At 44.9% G+C, this 26,366-nt stretch overlaps 1 protein-coding gene across 5 annotated transcripts in view; it reads left to right on the top strand.

Moving 5' to 3' along the window:
- Nucleotides 1-9,590: 9,590 nt before the first annotated feature.
- The window catches only part of trim9 (tripartite motif containing 9), a 37,517-nt gene continuing 20,741 nt past the window's right edge, over nucleotides 9,591-26,366 (top strand). For 2 of the 5 annotated variants that reach the window (XM_034575695.1, XM_034575696.1), the window contains exons 1-3: nucleotides 9,591-10,607; nucleotides 21,376-21,471; nucleotides 22,327-22,449. In XM_034575695.1, the coding sequence (XP_034431586.1) occupies nucleotides 9,771-10,607; nucleotides 21,376-21,471; nucleotides 22,327-22,449 (1,056 nt within the window). In that variant the 5' untranslated portion in view covers nucleotides 9,591-9,770. The remainder of the gene's footprint in view (nucleotides 10,608-21,375; nucleotides 21,472-22,326; nucleotides 22,450-26,366) is intronic. The other 3 variants (XM_034575694.1, XM_034575693.1, XM_034575692.1) reach the window with 3 other exon arrangements.

Here is a 26,366-nt window from a genome sequence, read left to right as displayed (position 1 = left end):
ATTGGAACTAAGTGGACTCATCGTAACCATGAAAACCAAAACCAGACCAAAACTGTGTGGACAAACTTACATGTACCTATTGTCAGAGAAAAAACATCAATATTTATCATGTCATTCTGCAAAACCTCGAGTTACATTCACTGTTCTATCGATAGACCCCGTTTGTGAATAGCAACAGTGTTGTTGATAAAGTTAATAATGAAGAACAAGTCCATATTAAACGACGAAATATGTAATTTGTCCATAGCAACACATTATTATTTATTTAAATTATTATTTAGTGTATTATGATGTGATGTGATATCATTTGCTGGTGCCTTCCCAAACCATTACAAATCACTGCTTGAAAATAAATGAATTATAAGATGTGAAAACTCTCTAATTAAAGTTGAAAAAGACTTAGTTTCATGTACAGATCCTGATTTGGGTTTGAATAAATACTCTGTCATGGTTAGAGGAGCTTTGTCGTCATAGTAACAATATAAAAACATATGGTTTAGGCCCAGGAACAAAGATGGTTGTGGTTAAAAGCAAATGGGAAAATGAACAGAAGTCTCCCATGATTTATTGACCGATTCATCCATCCCATCTTCCTCACATCATAGTTACCATGACTACCAGAGTTTTTTCATAAATAAATATGACATTGTGGGGCATTTGGTGAAATTACCGTTGCCATCGCTCTTTGGCAGTAACATTGTTAGAGTTAAGATGCTAAAATACAAAAATAAAATAAGAACACAGATGTAATTGCAGTTCTGTGAGTGGAGATAATGTCCAGTGTCCTCTGGGTGGAAGTTGAACCACATGCTCATCATCCACAACAACCCACGCACCATCACTCTCCACCTTGTGCTCACATGACCCACCCGCCCTCGGCCCTGGACCTGCGTGAACGCTTCAGATTGACATTCTGACGGCTGACGAACTTCACATCACCTCCACAAACTCCTGAATCAAACTTCTGATTGTGTTTCCTGAAGATCACTTGTGCACGTTCACCTCCGGTAACCTCTCCCCATGCATCACCTCTCACTTTATAACCATCTGCTCTTACGGCAGCAGAACGGGCACCTTGGGTGACGAACGCCCCCGACGCCACTTCCCCGACTCCCTGACAACTCAGTGCGACTCAGCATCTTCAGCTCCCTCCAACGATCTCATGTTTATGGATTCAGTTCCATCTGTGCCCTTCACACTGACCTGAAAAATACATTTTCATGCTGTAATATTTGCAAATTAAGCCTTCGGGCTGAAACTGCCGATGACGTTGTTCGTTAATGAAATACGTTCCAGACTTAAAGACAGCTAGTCAACACAAGGATGATGCTTCTCTGTGGTTATTTTAGTGCACTAAAGTAGTGCACTTTTGTTTCCATATCAAGACATATAGGAAGGGAAGGAGAGTCAATATAAATATGAAATCATGGCATATGGGGGAAAAAATGCAAAGTAACAGTGGCCTCGTGGGAGTTTTGCATTCGGCCACCCATCTGACCTCAGTGTAATGAGAATGTAGAAACAGTTTACAGATTGTTGTGTGTGTTAGTTTAGAAAACTTGGCAAACTTCACCCAGCTCAGTGAAAATGTTCAGTTTATACAGAAGGTTATTCTGTCTTTCCCTTCAGTCTGGACGGGAGAGCTTTAGATCTCAAGACCAGTTCACTGCTAATTAAATAAAAGAAAAACTAAAATGGCACAAGACAAAAATCACTGTTGCACGTTGCTTCCTAAGATGTAAAAAAAACAAGAAGTACACAAAAACACTCATAGTTATTTATGCACCAACACCCGCACGTTCAATGCACATTATAACGTTGCACAGAAAAAGGGCAGCGTCAGTGTCTCGACTGCCAAAATATTAATATTCGTGAAAATGTCAATAAATGCCTCATCTCACAAAAAAGCTAAATAAAATTCCCGTACCAGTGTAAAATCAGAATCAGTTTATTTTAGTTTATCACTTCCAAAATCCCAACAACATCAAAAAATTTGAATAAGAATTAAAACCACAATACTTATTCTTGAAATAAGAAGAATTGTGTCTCTGCGTGTTTGTGCACCGTTTTGAACGCTGTGTTTAAACTGCAGCTCTGCACAGGAGGAATTCTGTAATGATGTGTTTCTTAGCCGCTGGTCTGGATTGGCGCTCTGCCTCTCGGCGCCATGTTTGTCAGTGAAAACACAAAAGGACCAAAGCAGCTGAAACCGAGGCTGAAACACATTTAAGTGCAGCATTGTGAGCTGGATGGTTCTTTCTCGCCCCCTTTAGCTTCCCATAGGAGGGAGCGAGGTCAGAGTGAGTGAGCGAGCGTTTCTACAAAGCAAACAGTCGACTACATTCGCCGCTGCTGCTCTAATGGAGAGCAACGCGAAAGAAAGTGCACTCGTCATTTTCCTGTGTGTGTGTGTGTGTGTGTGTGTGTGTGTGTGTGTGTGTGTGTGTGTGTGTGTGTGTGTGTGTGTGTGTGTGTGTGTGTGCTGCCTGAAGAGACGTGAGCAGGGAAAGGCCTCCACGTGTTAGCATCGTTTTTAATGTCTGCCGGGAATCAGCGCTGCAATTATTAGCCTAATGGTTTTCTTTTTCTAAGCAGGTGGTGAAATCGCTGCTAAACCCGGTTCTGCTGTTGCACAGTGCACGGGGACTCGTGCACTGTGCTCCAGACCCGGAGCCACCGGAGGAATTGTGCTCGGATGTGAAAATACTGATTGTCTCTTTAAAACGTGCAATTAGTCGAATGCAAGTGTTTCTGAGCCGCTGTGAGACAAAGCACATTGATCACATGACATATAATTGAGCCACAAAGAAATCTTCGGGGATTATTAAAGTGGTTTTCAGACATGAACTCGTGAACTCTGGAGTTTGCCGAACATTCAGGAACATTCGTTGGGTGTTGGGTGTTCGGCACCTGTTTTTCATCCTGAGATATTTGTATTCATCCAGTTTTGCATCCGTCGTGTGTCAGCAACGACATCAACACGTTCTCAAATATCGCTCCTCTGGAAGATTTCAGGAGTTCAGTGCAGGTCTGAAAGCAGTTTTATTTGGACAATACAGTTCAGTCGGGTTCAATTTGAGTCTTTTTTATCAACCACCTCCACTTTTCCTCTTCTCCTTTTGGAGTCATGGAGTCGGGAAGTGTAACAACTCGATTCCTGCACCATTTCCACCCTTCTCCTTTAATTCTGTCCTCCACCTTCAACCCCACAGAGGCAATGTGTTTCAAAAAGCCTCAATCTATACATCCAGTCCCAGCCCCCCACCCACCCTCCCTGCTAATGGCATCAGCTCCTGTTACCGTCGACCTTTGTTACTATACAGCCTGAGGACTCCTTTGTTTAGCTCCAATATAGGGAAATCAGAACAGGTGCAGCTAAGTGGAGCGGGATACAATAACCTCTGTATGATGTTACGGCCCCGGCGACGAGGAGAGAGATGCCGGCAGAGGAGGTGTCGTAGAGGCCATGTTTAAAAAAATAATAAAAATGAGGAAAATATAAATCCTGTCGCAATGAATGTTTGATGGGGAAGTCCATCGGGGGGGCTGCAGCTGTCTTTCCACAGCCAGAGATTTAAAGCTTCACCTTTATCAAATATGAAGCGGCCGTAACAGCAGGCAGGGGAATAAAGCTCCCTCTGCCTCCACCCTCCTGTAAAACCTCCGTGATTATAACTCATAAAACATAATGTGGTTTCAAATCTCACCGGGGACGGAGGAGGCAGGTTTACTGTGAAGATGCAATTATTGAACATATAATGTAATGTAAAGCTCACGTACTTCGCAGTACTACCCATGTATTTGCTTTTAACCTGCGGTCTTCATTATAGAGAGCTGATATTTGTTGATGCGGTCTTCTCACAGCAAGAAGGTTCCTGGTTCGAATCCCAGATCGGATTCTGCAATTGCTTAATGGTGAATAGTGAATTTTATGTAAAAACAATAAAAATACACATCGTATATATGAAAGTATGTATTTATATTTGTAGCTCTACTAACAATCTCTGTAGAATAACTAAAGGTTTTTTTATTGTGTTGGCAACTTTTGCTGCCAGGTTTTTGAAGTGTAGACATTGGATTGATTTCATATCTTATTCTCTGAGAAATTAAATTTTTCAGCTTTTCGTGAAAGCTTGTGAATCATGTCTTGAATTCTGTTTTGGTTTTATTTGTCATTGTTCAGGCTTCTGTGTATTTTCTTTGTTCAGTCTCTCCTTCGATCCTTTTTCCTTAAATCTCTCCGTTTCATATCCTCGCTCCCCGGGTCTCCCTGTAAATCTGTCCTCTCTGCCGTTGAGAGTTGACCTCCCACTGGCACTGGATGAGGTCGGCTTGGTGACCATTGATCCACTGGGTCGTTCATTGATGCCATCCCCCCATCTCAGCAGCCGCAGCAGCAGCAGAGGCCCCCTGGGGAGCAATAAGAGGCTGGAGGAGGTGAGCTCCACCCGCAACAGCACAGGAACCGAGAAAACCAACAATCAAGTGTTGCCATTGACTTTGCTGGATAAATGAGGAGAACCCCAAAGCTGTAGATTGTAATCAAATGAAAAGGACGTGATAAAATATATAACCAGGATGGCACATACCTCCACCAAGACCCAACAGTCGCATGTGAACACTCATAGAGATCAGTTCCCTAAAGGTGCCTGATTTTTTAAAAACTAAGATACAGAAATTGATTCCTTGGAAAACTGTGAAAATGTTGAAAAATTTCACAATCTCACAATGTTCAAGAAAGTGAAACAAAATTTGTGGATCTGCACCAAAATGCAATGGGTTTTTTCTTGATCCAAACTACATTGTTCCACCAAGTTTTGTAGAAATCTGTTTAGTTGTGTTTGTGTAATCTTGCTCACAAACAAACAAACAAACGAACAGGATAAAATTTTCTTGGTGGTGGTTATCAAATGCAGATTTACCCAGTTAGCGTGAGTATGAGTATCGGCAGGAAGTCACTTCCAAGGCTCCACTTCACAATCACTACAGCGCAGATTCTGGCTTTGTCCGAATTCTCCCACTCACTCACTGTTCCCTACTTCACGACACAGTCTGACGTCAACAACCCAAGATGGCAGCACCCATACCCTGGATATTTTGGCTTCATTTGTGTACAGTGAGTTATATGTTAGCAGCAGCAGCTAAGAGGGGAGAGGCCGTCTAGATACTGTATGTTGGGACTTTCATATGAGCTGATGTCAGTTGGCAAATTTTCCTTATATTAGACGTCTATGTGCATTTTAACAAACCACTTCATCATCGGTCCTCGTTCTACCTCTTCTCTTATGTCACTGCACAGGAGGTCGGCAAAACCTGCAGACTTATAGGAGCTCTCTGGGATGTTGATCGTGGAGGGAGAGTGAAACAGAAATGTGTGAAGGTTTTCTCTCAGAGTTTGTCCTGGCAGCTGCAGAGAACTGGCACCGACACAAAAACACAAATCAGATGAGATAGAGATTTAGCAGAATTGGCCACTTGTCTCCTGAAAGGCAGCAAACAGGAAGCGGCAGCGTGGCCCCAAACAGGAGATTTACACAGAGAACAATGTCATCACGACGGAGGCGTCAGCAAACACGCAAGCCCCAAAATAACTGACGGTCCTGTCGCAAACACTTCAGTCGAATCAACATTAGATTTAGTTTAATTCAGGCAAATATTCAAAGCTGCTGCAGAGCTTTGAGAGAATAATGAGCAGAAACCTCATCAGCACAGAAAGAGGAGGAACACGTTTGATAGTTTTAAAGACGGAGAAATTAAGAGCACGCTTCTGTTTTATTCACATCATTATAGTAAAAAGTTATCAATAATAAATCCTTATTATCTTTTGATTTCCCTTCAACTTTTTTTTTTTTTTTTTTACTGATCTCAGTGAGATTATTCATATTTCTACTTTAACGTGTTTATCAGTGGGACACATGTCCGACTTGATTATCTTCATTAGACAAAGACGTCAACGTTAATGTTCTTCCCAGACTCGAACTGCTTTAGAAAAATATGCAAATGTAATCACGCAGAGTGGCCTCACGTTGCCCTCTGTGGATGTGAGGGGCAGGCGTCCCGTTAAATGGGATTATTTCATTTAATTTCATCCCATCAACAGCCTCACTGACTGAAAACACTGAGCCGCGGAGCTCACGTTGCCATGGGCGTCCCAGGGATGACTGAGGTATTTGGCCGTAGGAACGGAGAAGATCTGGACACCAAAGGAAAAATCTCTTCAGAGAGTCGCTGCTCTATCTCACAAAGTGTCAGTGTCCTTGTTTCAAATCTTGGCTTCCACAGCAGGTGAGAGAAGAAACTTTTCAAATATCAAACAACACAAACACTGTAAATGCAAACTGAGCAGCAGCTGCTTGAGTTTGAATAAGTTAAGACCGAGTTTTCTCGTCCATCTCAGTCTGTTCTGTATAAATCTACCAAAACATTTCACAAAGAAATAGCACTGTCATTTATATATCAGTCACCTGTGCAATGCTAAGAAGATTAATCAATCAATCATTGAGTCTGTTGACAGAACATTTATAATTTATGAAGCAAAAATGCAGATTATTCTTTGGTTACAGGTTTTTTTGGGGGGTTTTTTGCTTTATATAAATATAATACTTTAAATGTAATCTTTTGTTTGGACAAAACAAAGCCATATATATATATATAGATGTCATCCTGGGCTCTGAGCTAATTGACAAAACAGTCAATCGACTGATCAGTAGAGTAAAGATGTCAATAAGAAATGTTGATTATTTGCAGCCCTGTGGGAAAACAAGTTATTTGATGATAATGATTTTACATAAAAATACATAGAAGGCTTTTGAAATATCAGGGGTGAGGTCCACAAGACAAAAAAAATCCAAAATGGACTTCCCTGGCTGTCAGATTGTTTACCAGAGAGGTCAGTGAGGTCAAAGAAAAACACATGTAAATGTCACATGTCATTCGTGACAATGCGTAGTGGTAACAAGTGTTGGGCCAGGGTTTCTTGTGAAACCACACTTCGGCCTACATGTGCCATCAAAGCCTGAAGCCGCATGTCCCCCCAGGACTCAGTCTCCCAGGGGCCATCAAAAACCAGAGCAAGGAACTCAGTCTCCCAGGGAGCATCAGAGGTGTGAAACCCCCCCCAGGGACACAGGTTTCAACTCCCATTGGTCACTCTGGACCCCATGACCTGTGAGATCACCGGGCCAATATAAAGACTGTTTATTCAAGCTCTTTTTCCTCTTTCTACACTCCCTCAACGGAGAGAAGGCTGTCGAGCCTCTTCCTGCCTCTTCCCACAATCCTTCCACAGGAGGGAAGGCTGTCGAGCCTCTTCTCCAGCTCACATCTTCTCCTCCCATCCAACTCTTCGAGAGGAGCACAAAGGTGCAGCTTCCAGCTCATCTCACCAAGGAAACCTCCTCGCCCTCCAAGCTCTACCAACGTCCTAGCAGCGACTCGATGTCCTGCTTGAAAACTTCAACCAGCAACTGAGCTACACAGCTCAACAGAAACCAGCAAGACGACACAAAACTTCGAACTGCACAGCAACTTCCTTTTTCCCCTTTCCACGGACGGGTAACACAACTGGGCTTAATAATTATACTAGGCTAAGCAAGACTGTTTATTCAATTCTGTGTGAGGTTTATAAGTTTGATTTGTGGTGTTGTGATATTTTGGGTACAAGTTATTGAGAAAGTAATGTTAGTCTATTATGCTCTTCACAGTCTTTCGTTGCATCCAATCTAGTAACTTTCTCTAACTTGGCACACACACAGACACACGCATAACTCTTCACCTCATTATCTCTACAGGTCGTAAACATTCCAATAGGGGGGGACGGGTGTTATCTCTTTGGCCAGCCACCATTTTGGAAGCACGCTGGCTCACACCGACACACACACATGTAGACTCACATGCCTATCTTTGTTTAGTAATCACACCGTTAGTAATTTGTGTTTTTATCCTTTATTATATTCATAATAAATGTTTTTCTTTCACAAATGTTTTTTCATTAATGTTGCATAAGTGAATTTTGCCAACCTCTACACTGTCAAGTACTCCATATCCTTCAACTTAGCTAACTATCTATATGGTAATTTTGGTTATAGTTATTAAGTTAATTGTTAATCAGAGTTCCAAATTTGTAGTTAGTACCTTTATGAGACTTAATCAATAAATTGGCTATCTTTTCCCTTCCTTTGAAGGGTGGTGCCCCGAGGTAACTTTAATCAATTAAAGTTATTATTTAATATTAATAATAAAATATTAATATTTAATATTTTTATTTTGATAACCAAATTTATTGAATGCCGAAAGGCACACCATTTCATGGTATCACATTTGATGCATTATGGCACAACACAAGAAAATAAAGGTACGATCAGAGTGTCACACGTTTCAAGACGAATGGACGAACAATAAAGACGAGACAGCGTTTACAACCCAGACTGTGGCAGTGATGGAGGAGCCCAATCTCCAGCTGAACTGTGAGGACAAACACTCTTGGATGAGGTCAATGCTCATCTGAGGACGGGTCTGTCCAACAGAAAGCATCCAAAACAAGTTCACGTTCTGAGAGAGACAATCCAATGAAACCTGGTTTGGAGGGAGAGGTGTTGGAAAGAGCCTTGTTTCTGCTGTGGAGCTGCTCGACCCGGACAAAGTGAAAATTGCTCCAAAGTGTCAATTTGTATTTAAGAACTTTCAGAGACAGACGCAAAATCACAAAAACGCACATTTAATAAAACAGAAAAGGTTGAAAATGAATGTCACATGTGGACAGAGACAGAGTAAAAAATGTGATATGTAATACATGTGTCCAATAATTTAGTGTTTCCCACCTAAGTATGTTATAAAATGGGAAACAGCTCTAGTGGATGTGCCATAAATCAAACTAGCCAACAGTGAAGTGTTGCCTACACATCGGTTCCTGAGTATTAATGATACAGTGATTTATAATAATGTTTCTTTCTGGAAACATCAGTGATTTATTGCTTTTGGTGCATTTTTGCTGATGATAGTTTTGCACTTTATTAAGTCAATAAACTGTGATTCTAATGGCGCTTATCAAAAACCACAGTTACAAGGAGCCTCACTAAATAAAATGAGAGCTGAGAAAAACATATTAAACCAATAAACTAAATATAATCAAATACACAAAAACCTCTACGGAGTTTTTAGTCGCTTTTTAAACCAAGACTCTGCTGATCTGATGTCGAGTTGATTCTCTGAACACTTATTCCATTAATCAGCTATTGGACTAATCAGATTAAGAGAACCTCATTAAGACAGTTCAGAGGATTCTCATTGGTTGGAGCATGTGGAGAAATCACTAGCAGGTGATTTGTTGTGTCTGTGGATCACATGTCACTGGTTGATTAACAGTATTGATATGTTCTCCTTGTTATAGCCCTGTAAACAACCTAAGGCTGCAGTCGCACGTTCACCGACGTGCACGGACTCAACTGTCTGGATCCAAAGCTCATCACCGTCTCATCACTGACACACGAGTCGTCCAATGGCGGCTTGGAATCCACTGCCGGTCCAATGGGAGCGCGCGCGAGCTGCTGCTGGCTGCTGATTGGTGCAGGCCGAGGGGGTCTGGGCCGATCCTGTGGTGCGTCTCCTCCGGTGAAGGTTGATCCTGCAGACGAATCATCGCAGGAGCAAGAGACAGGAGCTCCCGTGACGCACGAGCCGAGCCGCAGACCGATCAGCTGCTAACTTCTGCGCGTTTGTGTGTTTGTGTGTTTGTGCACCGCAGAGGAGTCTCCCACCTTCCTGCTGCAGACATGGATGAGATGGAGGAAGAGTTGAAATGCCCCGTGTGCGGCTCCTTTTTCCGGGAGCCCATCATCCTGCCCTGCTCCCACAACATTTGCCAGGCGTGTGCCCGGAATATCCTGGTGCAGACCCCCGACGCGGAGTCTCCACAGAGCAGCCGAGCCTCCGGGTCCGGCGTCTCCGACTATGATTACCTGGATCTGGATAAAATGAGCCTGTACAGCGAGGCGGACAGCGGGTACGGCTCCTACGGGGGCTTCGTGAGCGCACCCACCACCCCGTGCCAGAAATCACCCAACGGGGTGCGGGTTTTCCCCCCGACGGTCCCGCAGCCTCCCCCGCAGCAGCACCTGCTGCCCCAGCCGGGCTCCCTGCCCCCGATCCCCCGCAACTCCTGCATCACCTGCCCGCAGTGTCACCGCAGCCTCATCCTGGACGACCGGGGTCTCCGCGGGTTCCCCAAGAACCGGGTGCTGGAAGGGGTGGTGGACCGGTACCAGCAGAGCAAGGCGGCCGCTCTCAAGTGCCAGCTCTGCGAGAAGAGTCCGAAGGAGGCCAGCGTGATGTGCGAGCAGTGCGACGTCTTCTACTGCGACCCGTGCCGCCTGCGGTGCCATCCTCCCCGCGGCCCCCTCGCCAAGCATCGCCTGGTGCCGCCGGCGCAGGGGCGGATAAGTCGACGCACGAGTCCCCGCAAGATCTCCACCTGCACGGAGCACGAGCTGGAGAACCTGAGCATGTACTGTGTGCAGTGTAAGACGCCGGTGTGTTACCAGTGTCTGGAGGAAGGGAAGCACGGCACACACGAGGTCAAGGCTCTGGGCGCAATGTGGAAACTGCACAAGGTACGTGCGTAAAATCACCAAGTTGTTTACCTCTGTGTGTGTGTGTGTGTGTGTGTGTGTGTGTGTGTGTGTGTGTGTGTGTGTGAGCTGAGCAACAAGTATATACGCCATGACAATCATTTTTTTCGCTCAGCATCCAGACGCATTGAGCTGCTCGTTGTTACCTCTGTTTTTTAAAAGACTGTTTCATAATACACACAAGCCAGTGGCCTGTTGAGACACACAGTTTAATCTCCAGCTCACATTTCACGCAGACACACGGAGGATGAATGCGCACGTCTCCAACCCGGGATCCCCGCTGTCTCATGGTGCGCAGAGCTGTGCAGGAGGCAGCTCTGCTTGTAATTCAGTTCACGAGTGGACAGCCAGCAGCAGTCCTCTGTTATATCATCAGGAAACTGCCTCCATCACATCTGCCTCTCTCTCCTTTTTAATGACACGTTCAGGCTGCACACATGTAGAGTCTGTTCCATCCCCCCCCCCCCCCTGTGCTTTGACAGCTCCGGTGATCAGGAGACAGGAGCTAATATTGGAACTCATAGGAGAGAGTGGTGAAGTGCAGGTTCAGGCCTGTAGTGTGGAGAGAGAGAGAGAGAGCGAGAGAGAGATGCTGTTTGTGAGGCTGATGGGTTGTTGTGGGCAGGAAGGCCTCAGCAGGCAGAGGTGGGTTTATGTCAATGCCTCTGCACCAGCAACCCTCACCCCCACAGTCCAGCTTCCAGTGAAGAGGGAGGATGTAGAGCTGGATATAGATGCTCTTCGGTACACACACACACACACACACACACACACACACACAGTCTCCATGGCTTCAGAAGACGTTACATTGACGTACATTGATTTCCTGGAGACTTACTCTGACCTCACCCATAGTTACTTGCCTAACCCTTACCTAAACTTAACCCTTAACCTAAACATAAACCTGAACCTGAACCTAGACATGTCCTCACCTTAAAATGAAATGGGCACATGCACCATATTGGGATTGTGTAAACAGATTAAGGTCCCCACAACACAAGTAATACCTGGACCACATGCACAAATGTGTGTTTACACAATCCCAATATGGGGCATGTGTCCATTCAGGACTTTTCATTGACTTCCATTCATTGTGGACAGCCTATACATAAACCTTATCCCCAACCTTAGCAATGACCGATTCATGCCGAACCATAACCTGACCACTATTCCCATCCGACCTGTCGCCTTCACCACCAGCTCTGAAATTACGTTTTGCTTCATTAATAATGAGCTTTGGTCCCCATGAGGTCCACTGGTTCTGAAAAGGTCAGTGTTTATGATGGGAGAGGTCCTAAAGAGGTAATAAAAACGAGTACACACACACACACTGGTCTTATTTATCTTGAAAACCGCCCTTTAACAAACCTCCAGTCCCATCATCTCTCCTTGATGATGCTGTGATAGTGTGCCACCTCAGATCTTCAGGGCAATTGTAAAATTGATGGAAAAATCAGAGGGGGAGTTGAGCGCTTCACTCTCATCAAATTGCCATCAGTTGAAAAGTCGCCGGCCCTTTTCTGCTTCTTCTTCTTCTTCTTCTTCTTCTCTCCCGGATATAAAATGGCAGAAAAAGAAGAGGTGAGGTAGTATTTTTAGAAACCAATCACTGGTACCGGGGAAGCTGGTGCCAGTATCCTGCCCGTTGGCCCCGTTTTTTTTGGCTTCCATCGGGGCACCTGCTTCTTCCTGACCTGTCATCTGAAGCTGCCGCCGACAGAACGGGAGCAGATGGCGTAGAGCTCGGGGGCTGGCAGCGCTGGCGATGGGCATCTTTTGAAGCTTCGGGGTGTTCCTCGCACAGATCGTCAGGGAAAGAAATGAGACTGTGTTCGATATCCCGCAGATTTTTTACGGATGCTTCAATGGCTCTTTTGTAGAATGGTCACAGTGTTAGAATCTCAAGGACGTGAAGCCAAAGTGGTGGCAATGGCTTCCTCTAGATTGTCGTAAAAGAATCATAAAATGTACCTGGCTAATTAAGTCGTTTATCTGTAAGTACCTGACAGTGGAGAGCTGTGTCTGTCTGTTGTCATGTGCTGGGTCAGGTGATGCACTGTGGATATTCAGAGGAACTGTAGGAGCTGAAATAGTTTAGAACCAAAACAGTGATGCTGAAAGATGCTAACATGCGTTGCTGAGCTGAAGGAAACGGCAGATGATGATTCTCTCTGTGGATTTATCATTGATCATGGTTTTATTATCCATAACACAAACATCTTGCTTCTCTGTTTTTACTCAAACTAATCAAAGCTGCGTGTTTGTTTACCTGAGTTTATTTGTCAGCATCATCGTCTAATGTTGACACAGGACGTTTTATACTTGAACCTTGTTCGCGAAAAACTGGACGAATACAAAATGCTCAAGAGGAAAACGAGGTGTCATTATACGTTGACCTAGAGGAAGATGTCAACTTAGAAAGACGACGAGATCTTTGAGCGTTTGAGCTCATGTGAAAGCGGTTGGCCTAACAGTTTCCGGAGTTCCAGTCCTAAAACATTTTTAATAAGACACTGTAAACCCACAATTGCAGCATTTACATTTCAGAGCTGAGCATGTAGCAGCAGCACACACTCTTCCGTGCTTCTATCTTTTCATAAGATCCTCCTGCCTTTTAATCGCCGTTTCTTGGTGTATCGGCTCGTTACACTGGGACAAACCCTGCTCGCTCGCTCGCTCCGTCTCGGTTTCTCTCTCTTCACGGAGAAAGACTTGCACCACCTGCCGCCATGGCAACCAAATCCCTCTTGATGTAGTGCAGAGCAGCGGAGGTCTCTAAGATACTGGACCCCACGAGGAATCCATCCCAGATGCTTGTCAGCCGTGCCCGCCCTCCACTCCACATGTGTGCACGCCGCTTCAGATCATTACTCCCACTTCTTCATGCTCCTTCTCTGGCATGTGCTCACGCATCTTCTCCTTTGACCTCTCCACTGGTCTCATAGGCAATAAAAAAACCATTGTGGTTTATCTCCGACCCTCCCCCCCCGCCTGCCTTGGATTGCGTGACCGTGGCTAAACCACGATGCTAATCAATTTCATGTCTCCAAAGTCAATTTCAGTTACAACAGATGAGTAGAAATTTAAGAGCGACACGTCGAGCTGTGCTCTGCCTCCACGGATTTGTGTCGCAGGGTTTTTGTGTGTTGACAGGACTGTCTGTGCTAATCTCAGTGAATCACATTAGATTGAGTAAAGGGGCATCGTCAGGCTGTTAAATCTCCACATAGCGAGGGGTCCTCAGCTCTAAGCCGATGCCATCAGACGTTGTGCACGACCCCAAGTGCGATCTGGGTCACGCTCTGTCACCTCGCGCTGTTTAGTGGCAATTAAAGGTGATTAATCAAATGGAGGCTTAAGCCAAGAGGATGCGTGGGTTTTGCAGAAAATAAGTCTCAGATTGTAGCAGAGAATTAGTAATTTGCCCTCTCGCCACGAGAGCAGAGATAAATCTGAGGCAGCAGAGGAGATTTGAACCCTGAGCTCTCTGCGTACGAGCGGAAAACGCTTCTCGACGTGAGAAATTTGAGGAATTTCTCTCTCGTATCGTGCACATGTGCTGCTTTTTAGTGTCCCCGTGTGTTCGATGCCGAGCCTCCTGACGGCCCGCACGCCCTGACCCAGAAGAGCCGAGACAGGCAGGTTCTCTGGAATCTCTCATCCAACATGCCCCAAAAAACCAAGATAATGAGGACACACAGAGCAGGAATATTAAAAGCCTCGTCTCCGTCTTCAGGTCGATATTGTCTCCGGCAGTTGATTTTATTTCTGCACGAGCTCCCCGCCGTTCTGCCTGAACCCGGTGGGAGCAGAAGGAAAAGCCTTGAAAAGTCAGACACAGGGGGCGGGATCCTCCTCTCCTGCTGTAGCTGTAATGAGACCGACTGTCAGTCTGCATCCACTGTGTCCACCGTCGGTTCTGCTGCGTGACGACCTGCAGGAAACGGCTCCACTGGGATGTATGAACCTGCAGACGAGGTGAAATGTGCCGTGTTTACTGTACACATGAAAAAAACTGTTATTTATTAGATAAACGTTCGAACTCTAAGGCGTTCGGCATGGCAACTGTGTTACCATTGACAACCACACAACAGCAGTGAGTATGCATTGGATTTCACTGACCAATAGGGTCGGGTTCTAGCTGGTTCCATTTTGGTTCTGTCAGCAAACCAAGCTGTTTCTCTTAACTTCTGTTTTTCCTCCTCACTGTTCATCCGACCTGGATATTTAATTTAATGTCACGGTTCAGTTTTTGTATAAATGACCAGTTAGGTGCTCTGGACTGTGGCTTAAAGGTCAGATGGTTGCATGGACTTTAAGAAGAACTGACCTTTCAGGTAACGTCTGCGGCTCAGGTCTGAAAAAGGCCCTTAACTGTTCCCTGGGAGGTGTTCAAAAGTTTTTGGGGACGTTTCTTGTCGTCTGGTTTTCATTGCTGATTAATTTGGACTAAATCTTTTCCTGTCTCGTCTTCTCTGTGAGTGATTCTGTGCAGCTAAAAGACACAGTTCATGATAGCAGACTGTATTTCACTGATAAGGGGATGAGACTGAGGACAAAGGCAGGACTTGGGGCTGACGGGGGGGGTCGGATGAGTTGAAGCTGTTCAGGTTGATGCTGCAGATATTTCCCCCTCGAGCTGCCATGTAAAGAGATAAACTGTGAAAATGTTTTTGAAAGAAGATAAAGAACAAGAAAGAGGAGAATGACCCAGAATGCCCAAAGAAAGGAAGTTAATGAAAGACTGAGCAGGAGACATGGTGGACGTCTCATCAGTGGGTAGAACGAATGAAATCTGACAAAACAATATGTTTCACGTCCAGGCTGCATCTCGGGTTCTTCGAGAATCCACAGAAGATATTTTTTGTTTTTGACATATTTATGTGGAACTTCTCTTGGTGGGAACTGAATATTTCAAATCGCTCCGGGCGACGAGCTGGAGAGAGATAAATGCTTCCAAACTCCACTGTGCTAATTTCCCTTTGTGGTCTGTGGAGGGAAAATGTATTTTTTTTTTTATTATTCCTCCTTCTGTCTGTACATAAATGAGTTTCAACCAAAACAAGGTGTTTAATTTTTTCGGAGCTTTTCAACATTTGAATAATTTATCAGGCTCCGTTACATCTGGCTCCTCCAACGTTAAACGAGTTTCATAAGAAAAGTGGACTCTGCAGCAGAGGCTCCGCGCAGGTTCAAACCTGCAGTGACCCGGATTTTAACAACGCCATCATTTTTATCAGCTTAATCATCATCCACATTGTTTTTTATCTTTTTTATTTTCTCATAAAGTCACAACCTTCAAAGAGGCACTGATGCAATTATCCTCAGTCGGCCCTCACGGCTCTGACCCAGACCTGGCAGAGCAAAAGTCAAGCAAACTGGATTTAATACAAGATTCCACAGAGAAGAAACATCTTCCTGCTTCAGAACATGTTTCCAGGTTTCATGGAGCGAATCAAAGAGCTTGAAAAAGGTAAAAAACACAAAAAACATTTTGTATATGAAAGAGCAGATGTAGAATTTCGATAGAGAACACTTGTTTCCGGTTGGCTCGCAGGAATCCATCATTAGCTGTGTCCCAATGAGACGGTCTCGTTTTCAGAGGATTTCCATGATTTGCGTCACCAGCTTGTCCCGGGCCTCACCGCTGTCGCTTAGCAACAGAGCTGCACTTGGACACAACGAGAAAGTTTGAACTCCCTTTGTTTTTTTTTTAACATCTGTAATGTTTTCTATTTGAGTTGAAGCCTGAGATGTTGGTCTTGTCTCTTGCCACCGCCATTATCCCTTTGAAAAACAGTTTATTGCCAAAGCGCAATGAATCCTGGGAATGTTTGCTTGATCCACCCGTTGGAACCTTCGTTGCTCGGGGATGAAAGGACGCGTTTGTCGGTCGTCTTTGAAGACCCCTTCGAAATGGGACAGCCTGGTTATAGTTCGTCAGGATGATTCAATCAGGCTGCCTGTAACCATAGCAACATCCCTGTTGTTTATAAACCGTTAACCTTAAATGCTCTTTACACCATAAATACTCGCCATCTTGAAACTTAATACGGTTTTCTAGCTTTGTTCCTGGTGAAGTTCCTGAGTTGTCAGTTTGATTCTCTACTGTGAAATGTTTCAGTACAGTTCTGATCTGTTGTCATGCATAGATAAGTGGTGAACAATAGATTATTGGCTCAGCCCACTAAAGCCAATGATCTGATTGGCTCAGTTCTCTCCCTATCACACCTAATGATGCTCGTACATCTTCTTAAGAACGATTAGTGAATGAGGCCCATCATTACAAAAGTGGATTACACGTTGTGGAAAATCCACTCAACTTGCATCATATTGTGACGAAAAATGTGCAGAGAAGGTTCAGAAGAGAAGATGTAGATTACATCGGTTTAAATTTGACAAATAATGAGTGAGGATGAAATATTAAATCCAAAGAACGGCACAGACTCAGATGCTGCTGAGCTGACTGACCTGGTTTGGCTCCAGTTGTGACACAGCTCTCTAGGAAACCACTGCTTCCTCTTCCTCCTCTTCCTCTTCCACATGTGCCGCAGGACGACACTCTTCCCTCCACTGTTCCTCTGGTTTCTTCTCACCAGGTGTCATTTATGTGACACAGCCAAAATAAACCCGCAGGTAGGAAACTTGATCCTGTGCAGCAGACGCCGCCCTCGCCAGATAAATCCGGCGCAGACGAGAATAGATCACATCTGCCCCATTTCCTGCCGTGTTGTCCCAGGTGTCCGTCCAATCAGGACTCAAGTTTCTCACATGGAGAAACTGTGGCAACTTTAAAAATACCCCCCCCCCCCCCCCCCCTTCTCTTATTATCGGGGTTTCTTCACTTTCTGTGTGTGGATAGTTAACGACTTCTCCTGTATTATTGATGACGGCACATGAATAATGCACCAGCCACTTAGGTCGCGCTTGTGGAGGACGGTTTCATGTGGGATCTTGTTACGCACGGAGCAGCATCACAATCTGGCCAAGTCTTAACTTTCTCCAGCTCGTCGGAGGACGTGCGAGCTTAATCTTTAACAACACAAAGGTTCCCGAGACGCTAAATATCATCGCCGCCCTGCTTAATAATGCAGAGTGTGTTCTCTCCGAGGGCTGCGGCAGTTCATGTAAACAACGCCAACCTTTCATGTTGGAGTCTCCGGGTGCTGATACTTTGGGGGGGGGGAAACACAATCGCTGATCACGCTGTGGAAAATTACACTGATTTCAATTTCTTTCATCGCTGATATTTAGCATGTGTATGTGTGTGTGTGTGTTTTTATTTGTATGGTGTTTTCTGTCACCAGAAGTTGACCTTCACTTTACATCTGTTTACAGTGTGTAACCAAATGAGTGTGGTGTTGCACTCGGGATTAAGTGAGCCTAAAGACGTGTTTAAAGAACATCAGAGAGAGTATTTACCCCCCCAGCCCCGAGAACCAGCGGGGCACTTAAAAAAAACGTCTCTGAGAGCTAATGCAGCTTTGTGGAAGTAGGTTACGGGAACTCAGAATCCGTCTCTGCCGGGGAAGCGTTTTGTGGACATGCGTGTGTGTGTGTTTTATAATTAGCTTGAAGAGGAGCGCTTTTACTTTGCGCGCGGCTTTAAGAGCTTAGCGGTGACATTACACCTACCTCCTCCTGTCCTTGCACTTCCCACTTCCTGGAGGGGGAGGGGCGCTTTTAATCCAAATTGGCTGTGACGCGCTTTTTCCCGCGACAGATTGGACAGTTCGCTCGGCCGCGGAGAAACATGTCGCGCGGCCCCGGAGCTGCTGGTGAATTATTCATTTCATGCACGTGTTCCCACTCATCTTAATTACCGAGCTGATTAGTGCTCCCAAATAGCAGGGACATCCTAAGCCCCTCTATCACCTCCTAAACAACCCCCCCCCCCCCCAACATTCCAAACATTCCAGCATCCTCCTCTTCTCCACCTCAACGCAGCAGGATGCTTTTATTTCTACTTTCCCACGTTAACAAGATGTATTTTAATCCCCCGGGGCCGACTCGAAGTCGCTTTGCATTAATGTAAGAGGAGAATTGTTGAGGTAAAATTGTAAAAAAAAAAAGGGAAACGCTCGACTCTCCGAGGGTACAGTATCTGCCAGAGCTAAATTTACAAGAGCTTGAATCACGCCATGTCGGTGAAATCCGTTTCCCATGGCAAGGAATGAAAATGCAAATTCCAAGAATGATGAGATGTAAATATCATGCAGGGCAACTTATCGCTAATAGTTCTCATCAATCATCCCGGAAACTGATGGAAATCTCATTGTGTCGGCCGCAAGTGATAATTTACTCTGATGTTGTCGGGGGTTCAGTTTCTGTTTTTAGCATTTTTCAAAACCTAAAACACACCAGGAAGAAATGTTTTTTTTAAAAAAGGCCTCTGGTTGTGTTATTTATTATTTGACCCTTGTTCACTGTTTTAAAAACAGATCCTCTGATGACGTTAAGGACGAAAGTGGCAGTGACACAAAACTATCACTATTTTAACCCTTTAAATGCCAGTTTGTTTACATGACACCACCATTGTTTTATATGAAAACAATACTAACATGTTTTTTGCTTGAACATGCTTGAATAAGCTTAAATTTGCCAATGGACTGAGTTTCCAATCAACCCAACTGTTGGTAACGGAGCTAATACCGGATGAGATAAGAATCAATCGTGTTTGGCTTGAAATGAGCAGCCGGCCTTAGTTTACATCTTCCACTGTTCTCTTTATTAGCTGCATACGTGCTAATTAAGTGAAAAGCCCCCCCCCCTCCATCTCTTTGGTTCCGGTCCCATCTTGCTCCTCCACCCATCTGTTGCTGAAATCTGTCTTTAATCGGGACGTAGCCGCGAGCTGAGCAGAAAATAAGACGTCCTTTACTTTCCCGGCACGTTCTGACCTGGTTTTGAGGACTGAGCTCTGCAGGCTCTTCAACAGACACTGTGGAAAAACGCCTGCAGACAATCAAGTGCTTTTCATTTCATCTGCTCTGTCACTGATCGCACGCCGACTGTCCACCGGCGGAGGAGAAGCCGGAGCTCCCTCAGCGTCCGTCACTGAATCTGAGAGGAGAACTAAACTTCTGTGCTTGAAGTTTGATAATCAGTTTATATTTTACATTGTTTTTGGTTAAATATTGGTTAGTTCCTTCATCTTAAATGTGAGAATCTGCCTCATTTCTCTGTTTTATAATATTATAAGTTAAAATACTTGGGTCCAATTTAGAGAGGTTACTTTAGGCTCTGGGGACAAGTGATAATTCCTAGGCCAAGTTATTAAACAATGATGAAAATGAGCATTGGTGACACCCATAATTCCTTAACATCTATAAATATGTACAATAAAACATGTGTCTTCACTCCTGCTCGTCTCTCGGGACGTGGAAATGTGATTCCCATGTTAACAAAGAGGAAGTTTCTTGAAGTCCGACCCAGTCCTGGAACGTTTACATTCCAGTCTTTGCTCAGCTGCTCCCGGCTCAGACTGTCCCTGGGTGCAGTCGCCTCATGTTAGCGACAGCTGTCATGGATTCCCAAACTCTGAGGTCAAAGGTCGGCTGCTGGCCCCCGCACACAGCTTCCCATTTGACCGGGGGCAGCGTCAGAATCCCAGGGCCGGGTTTGACATGGAGCAGCGTCCTGCGCACGATGGGATGTTTTCTCAGCGTTTTCCACTGTATCAGCTACTTGCTGGTTTTATTGCTGTCTTCCGGAGCTGAAGTGATTTTTTTTTTTGTATTATTTACCGCCCATGCAGTACCCTCTTCTCCTCCCAGGAGACAATACGCTCCCTGAGTTGACGGTTGTCTGGTTCACTCAACCGAGCGAGGTTCCCACAGGGTCAGGCCGCGTCCTCTCGCTCCGTCACCTCCTTGTTCACACAGCCCTGCTTCATGTATGTGAACTGTCCAAACAGTAGCTCTTGTGTGTCATCCAAAACAACCGCATTTCCCATCAGCCCAGGAACAAAAAAACCCAATTTTTTTTTTTTTAAACCCCTCCAACAGTCGAGCGCTTCATTCTTCATTAGTCGTCTTTAGCTTGAGCGGGAAATGTCGTTTGTTTGTGAGAATGAGGTTTTAGAAATGTCAGATTCTCAGCAGATATAAAGCAGCTTTGTTTTCTCATTGACTCCTCTACACTTTTGACTTCATCTAAAACTTAAGAACTGACAAAACTGACGGTTAAATACAGTGATGAACCAGATACTGTATATTGTTGTATATTATCAAGAAATCTGCATTAAAAATAACTTTACTGTTTTGAATCTCATGCTGCCTGCCTTTGTCTTTGCTGTCAGGGTTTTGAGTCATTGAGTCGATCTGCCTGATACATAACAACATTTTATTCAGTTTTATCTGTTCGTTAATATGATTAGTCTGTGTTTTTATCTTATCTTCTATTTATGGTTTAAATGTCTTATAGTTTTTGTTGTTATAGCTTTTAAAATCTATTCTATGGTATTTAATTCTCAGCATTTTCATGAGTTTTGTCTTATTTTTAAGTTTAATTCAGAAATGATTAATCTTGCTTTTACCACAATGAGGTGACAGGAAAGAGAGATGCAAGAAATCCTAGTTGTTCCTGATTGACATTTTAACCCCTGAGCTACAGCCGCCCTTCTTAAATAGAAGCTGATTCCATCTACAGGACTTATTGGCGTGTTTCTGATCTACTGCTATTTGAATATGTGCGTAAAGATCCATGTATCTGCTTCTGTGTGACGACGTCCTCTCTGTGCTCTCTGCAGGGTCAGCTGTCCCAGGCTCTCACCGGCCTGTCAGACCGAGCCACTGAGGCCAAGGAGTTTCTGGTCCAGCTGAGAAACATGGTGCAGCACATCCAGGTACTTACACACACACACACACACACACACACACACACACACACACACACACACACACACACACACACACACACACACAGACACACATAGACACACACACACACACACACACATTGGGAATATGTATATCAACCATTGGCAGCTCTGCCTTTTGAAAACCTGTATCAGTCAACCACCAGCGAAAAGTGCATGAGTCACAGACTGTCAGGATTTATTGAATCAATAACGACATTACATTCTATAAAACTGTTGCATTGCCATAGCAACAGGAGGCCGCTTTTCCCTCTGTGAGTTTCAGTGTTTGCAAAGTTAAATTGTTGTGTGTGTGTGTGTGTGAGGATGTTGGTTTCATTCTGTGACGCCTCACGTTGAGCAAGAATAGATTCGTCATAGGCTGATGAGAGGAGGAGGGGGGGATTAAATGCCATCGCTGGTTATTGTGAGATGACGCCCGACGAAGACGTGAGGGAGGGAAAAACAATGAAGATAAGTTAGGAGAGGAGGTGACGAAGGAGGAGGAGGAGGAGGAGGAGGAGAAGATAAGTTTGGGATGTGTGAAAATGAATAATACTGGACGTAGTTGTAGGAACATTAATCAGTCATCGTCCCGTGGTGCTGGTGCTGCATGTTGGTTTTATCCACCCACCTCGCTGATGGATGATGCAACTGAAAAAGTGAGATAATAAACATAAATCTTACATTTGCTGTATATTTCAGGGTTAATGCTGCAATTAGAGTAGCTGTGAAAGTCTGCATCAGTCAGTATATGTCCTGTTGAAGGTTCCCACGTGTTTTCAGCCTGCTTGATACTTTACTCGTGAGATCGTCCAGCCTCTGTGTGCGTCTCTTCTGCAGGAGAACGGCGTGGAGTTCGAGGCGTGTCTGGTGGCTCAGTGCGACGCCCTCATCGACGCCCTGAACCGACGCAAGGCCCAGCTGCTGTCTCGGGTGAACAAGGAGCACGAGCACAAGCTGAAGGTGAGTGAGCTCGACGAGGTTCCATCCCATGATGGGATATCACACTGTCTGTCGTTACAATGCTCTGTTGTGGCTTGTTATTGATGAGTTGTAGCAGAGGTTTGATATTTAAACCAAGGAGGTAAAGAATAAGACAAATCATAATGTGAATTTGATCTATTTTTGGTCTTAAACTAATTTTACTTCAAGTTGTTTGCACATGAATTTGCAGAAATGAAATCTAACACCAACTGTTGTGGCATGAACTGAAACCATTGCCTGTCTGGAAGGACACATTCCCATCTAAATGCAAGTGATTCACATTGATATCAAATCTGCAATCTGTAGTTAAAACGGCTGAAATGCAAGAACTACAGTTACATCCTTTTTAATATTTAGCATTTTCAGGTTTTCGGATTTATCAGCCGTAGCTGTAGCTGTGATTTCAGAGGTGTAAAGCGCCACATTCTCCTTTAGACCATCTGCAACACATTGAACGAGGGACAGAGTGGAGAGAGGGGTTTGATGGAGAGGAGGAGGAGGAGGAGGAGGGGGGGGGGGGGGGGGGGGGGGAGGGGTAAATACATTTGTGCCGTACAGCATCCAATTTCACACTTGGACGATCTGTAGAATCAAGGTTTCACACGTGTAGGTGGTTTTGAGAAACACGGTCCGCGCACGGCAACATGTGAGCAGACTCGCACACTGACACACTGACACACACATACAGTACATTTACATACACTTACACACATTTGACTCTCCTCTCCCCATAGATGGAATATGAAGATGGTGGATTATAAATCAAATTTAACGCAGCCTGTCTGGTCACTGTCCTGCGCCCCCTGCAGGCAATGAGTCTTTTTGTGTAACTTATCTTCGCATTGAAGAAATTGTTCGCGATTTTGGCAAATGTGCGTGTTCCTGTTCTTGCCAACGAGCGACAGATTAGAAGCTCGACATCACTACGATGTTGATCAGACACATAATCATCCATAAACCGCAAAACAACTTCATTTTGTACGAATTAAACAAACGTAGTATAATGTCTTCGTTAACTACGTCTTCAGAGGTGCTGGTCGGCAGATTTGTAACTTTGAGCTGCTGTAATTACTCCCATTGCCTGTAGGTGGCGCAGTTTGGAGAGGTTGCGTTTGAAGCTGCTGTGTTGGATGCAGCCGTGCACGCTTAAAATGCAAACTGCGTTTCCGTTAACGAAGGACGGCTGTTAAGTGATGGATGTGTGTTTATTCATGGGCAGAGAGACATCGGACACATTAGCACCTCCAAGACGCAGGAATGTTAATGTGGCTCTGAGCAGATCTGATCCCTCCTGTCAGGTCGGCCAACAGATCGGCAGCTCCGCACGTCCCTCGCTGAATCTTAATGCCAGAAACACACACGCTCCCCCATGACGGATCTAATATTCCTCTTCAGTGTGGAGCTCTTGTGTGAATCTCGCCGCCGCCGCTCGCTCGCTCGCTCGCTCCATCAATGGAGTTTCCCACAGAGTCTGTGATGGAAGAGATCTGCCCGTGTTTCTTTTTTATTTCTCCTTTGCTCCTCGCGGACATGGCAGCTCACTTAAGGTGGACGCCAGACGCTTTCTGCTTCATTAGCTCGTGGCTCAGTGGGGGAGGTCGTCCCGCAGCTGTAATTGACTGGGACACGTTTCTGTCCCATGTCCCATGTGTTGATAACGTTGTCCTTTTTTGTATTTGCATATAAGCAGCTGATTGTTGCATGTAGCGAAATGCCAGCTTTGCATTTTCCATGTGACCAATTAAGGAACTAATGAAGTGCCCTGATTAATCCTGCTGATGCCGTAATGATAAAAGCCACGAGACGCATATAGAAAACATGGAACCAGTTGAAACACAGCGAGGCGGCTGCAGCTGACTTGGCATCTCCCCTGAAGCTCCCTGCTGCTCTCCTGATCACCATGGTGACCGGGACACATCGCGCTCGTTGTTTGAAGCTGTGGAGGCGAGAAGTAGTCCTTCACAACGCGAGCATGGGGGGGGACTGACCCGTGTGTTTTGTGTAGAGAGGCAGCAGAGGCGGAAGGTTGTTTCATGGTGGTTTGTCGCACTGAGTCACAAAAGAACCTTTACTCGGCTCCACTCGGACTCACAGTCAGCGCTGCCTCTGTTTCATCAAGAGGCCGGAGGTTAAATCCAAACGCCACTGCACCTCGTGAAAAAAAACCTCTGTTGATTACCGCCGCCAACTAGGTGATAGCTGTGTCTAAATCACGGGGCTGCATCTTTCCGAGGCTGCTTCTGAAGACCGATTGTGTCACGGGGGTGCGACTCAGCCGTCCCATTTCGAAGGCTCTTCCAAATGCTGTCGACAAATGCGTCCTTCCATCCCACGTCCGATGCTCGAGTGTCAGGCGTCAAATCAACCGAGCGGCTAATGGTGCACAGGTTGAAAAACCAAGGGCGGAACAAGCTGGTGACTCCGATCACGGGGGAAGACTGCCTCCTTTAATTTAAGTTAATATTGTACATGGGGAAAAAAACAATCACACTGAAATATATTACTCTATAACAACTTGCAGTTGAATTACAAAAATAAACTTCCCTTCTCTTCAAATTCCCACCATACTTAATACTGAGGACCTGACCTGGGTTCACGTGTCGGCGGCTGCACGGTTACAGGATCATGTTTTAGTCCCTTAACTGAGAATTGCATAACTAATCTTATACTGGCCACAAATTTCAAAGTGTTCAGATTGTTTTTTCTTCCTTCCAGGCAGCTATTTCTCCCACTGTCTGACAGTGAGAAACGAAAATCCACTTACGGAGGCTGTAAACCTGTTTAAATGATGATCCGTCATCGTGATCGTTTTACAGGCCTTTTTTCTTGATTGTTTAAAGTTTGCACCAAACATCATCTTTTGTTTCCTGTGCCTGAAAAACAAGCACATGAAACCCCCAGTGAGTAGCACACGCTAAAGACTAGAGGTGTTCGTGCTTCTCACGGTATTCGAACGCTCTCGAAAGGCGACTGATTCAAACTGTCTCTGAGCAAATGTGTAAGTTTAACAAGCTGTAAATGTAATTGAATTTACCAAGACAAATTACGTCTCCCAGTATAGTCCTTTAATGCGACGTGGAGAATGTGTTGAATGTGATCAGACTCGCTGCTTCTGATCTCCGTCTCCTTCGCTGTATTTCATCTGGGAGCTCAGAGATTCTTCTGAGGCTGGTGAGAGCAACACAAAGTGAATCTGAAACGAAGTCGGCCTGTGAGTTTGCCACCGGATGCAAACGCCAGTCGTTTCGTGAGAACAGCTGCACTGAAAACTGTTTCTAAAAATTATTTTAGTACAAAAGCGATTTGCTGTCCTCCCTGTGTAAGTGTTCTGCTGCAGGGGATCCCGGCTCCTCCGGCTCCTCCACTTTCCAACTTTCAAACAGGAGAGTCTGGACATTTTAGACAGATGCTGAATGACAGTTTTGGTTGCAGCAGTGGGATCTGCAGCAGAGCGTCACAAGAGGATGAGCATGAAATATTCAAGCTCCTGCTGAATCACATTCATGCTTTCTTTGTAAAACGCTTGATGGATCAACGGAAAACGAATCCACTCCAACTTCTAATGACTGTTTTCATGAAAGATTTATCACTTCTTACTCCGACTTCCTCCCACAGACCAAACACATGCAGCCTAGGTTAATTGGAAATTCTAAAAATGCCCGTAGGTGTGAATGTGAATGTGGTTGTTTTGTTTCTATATGTGTACTCGTACGCTGCCTCTTACCCATTGTCAGCTGGGATTGGCTCCAGCCCCCCTGAGACCCTCAAAGGTTAAAGAGGTATAGATGATGGATGCATGGACGGAGGAAAGAAGTAAAAAAAATATCCATTCCAGTTTCCCAGAGTCCAAGATGATGTCCTCAGATGTCCTGTTTTGTACGTATCTTACGTTGTTG

Source organism: Hippoglossus hippoglossus, chromosome 22, assembly GCF_009819705.1.
Source record: "Hippoglossus hippoglossus isolate fHipHip1 chromosome 22, fHipHip1.pri, whole genome shotgun sequence".
Classification (NCBI taxonomy): Eukaryota; Metazoa; Chordata; class Actinopteri; order Pleuronectiformes; family Pleuronectidae; genus Hippoglossus; species Hippoglossus hippoglossus.
This window is presented reverse-complemented; position numbering and strand designations above follow the sequence as displayed.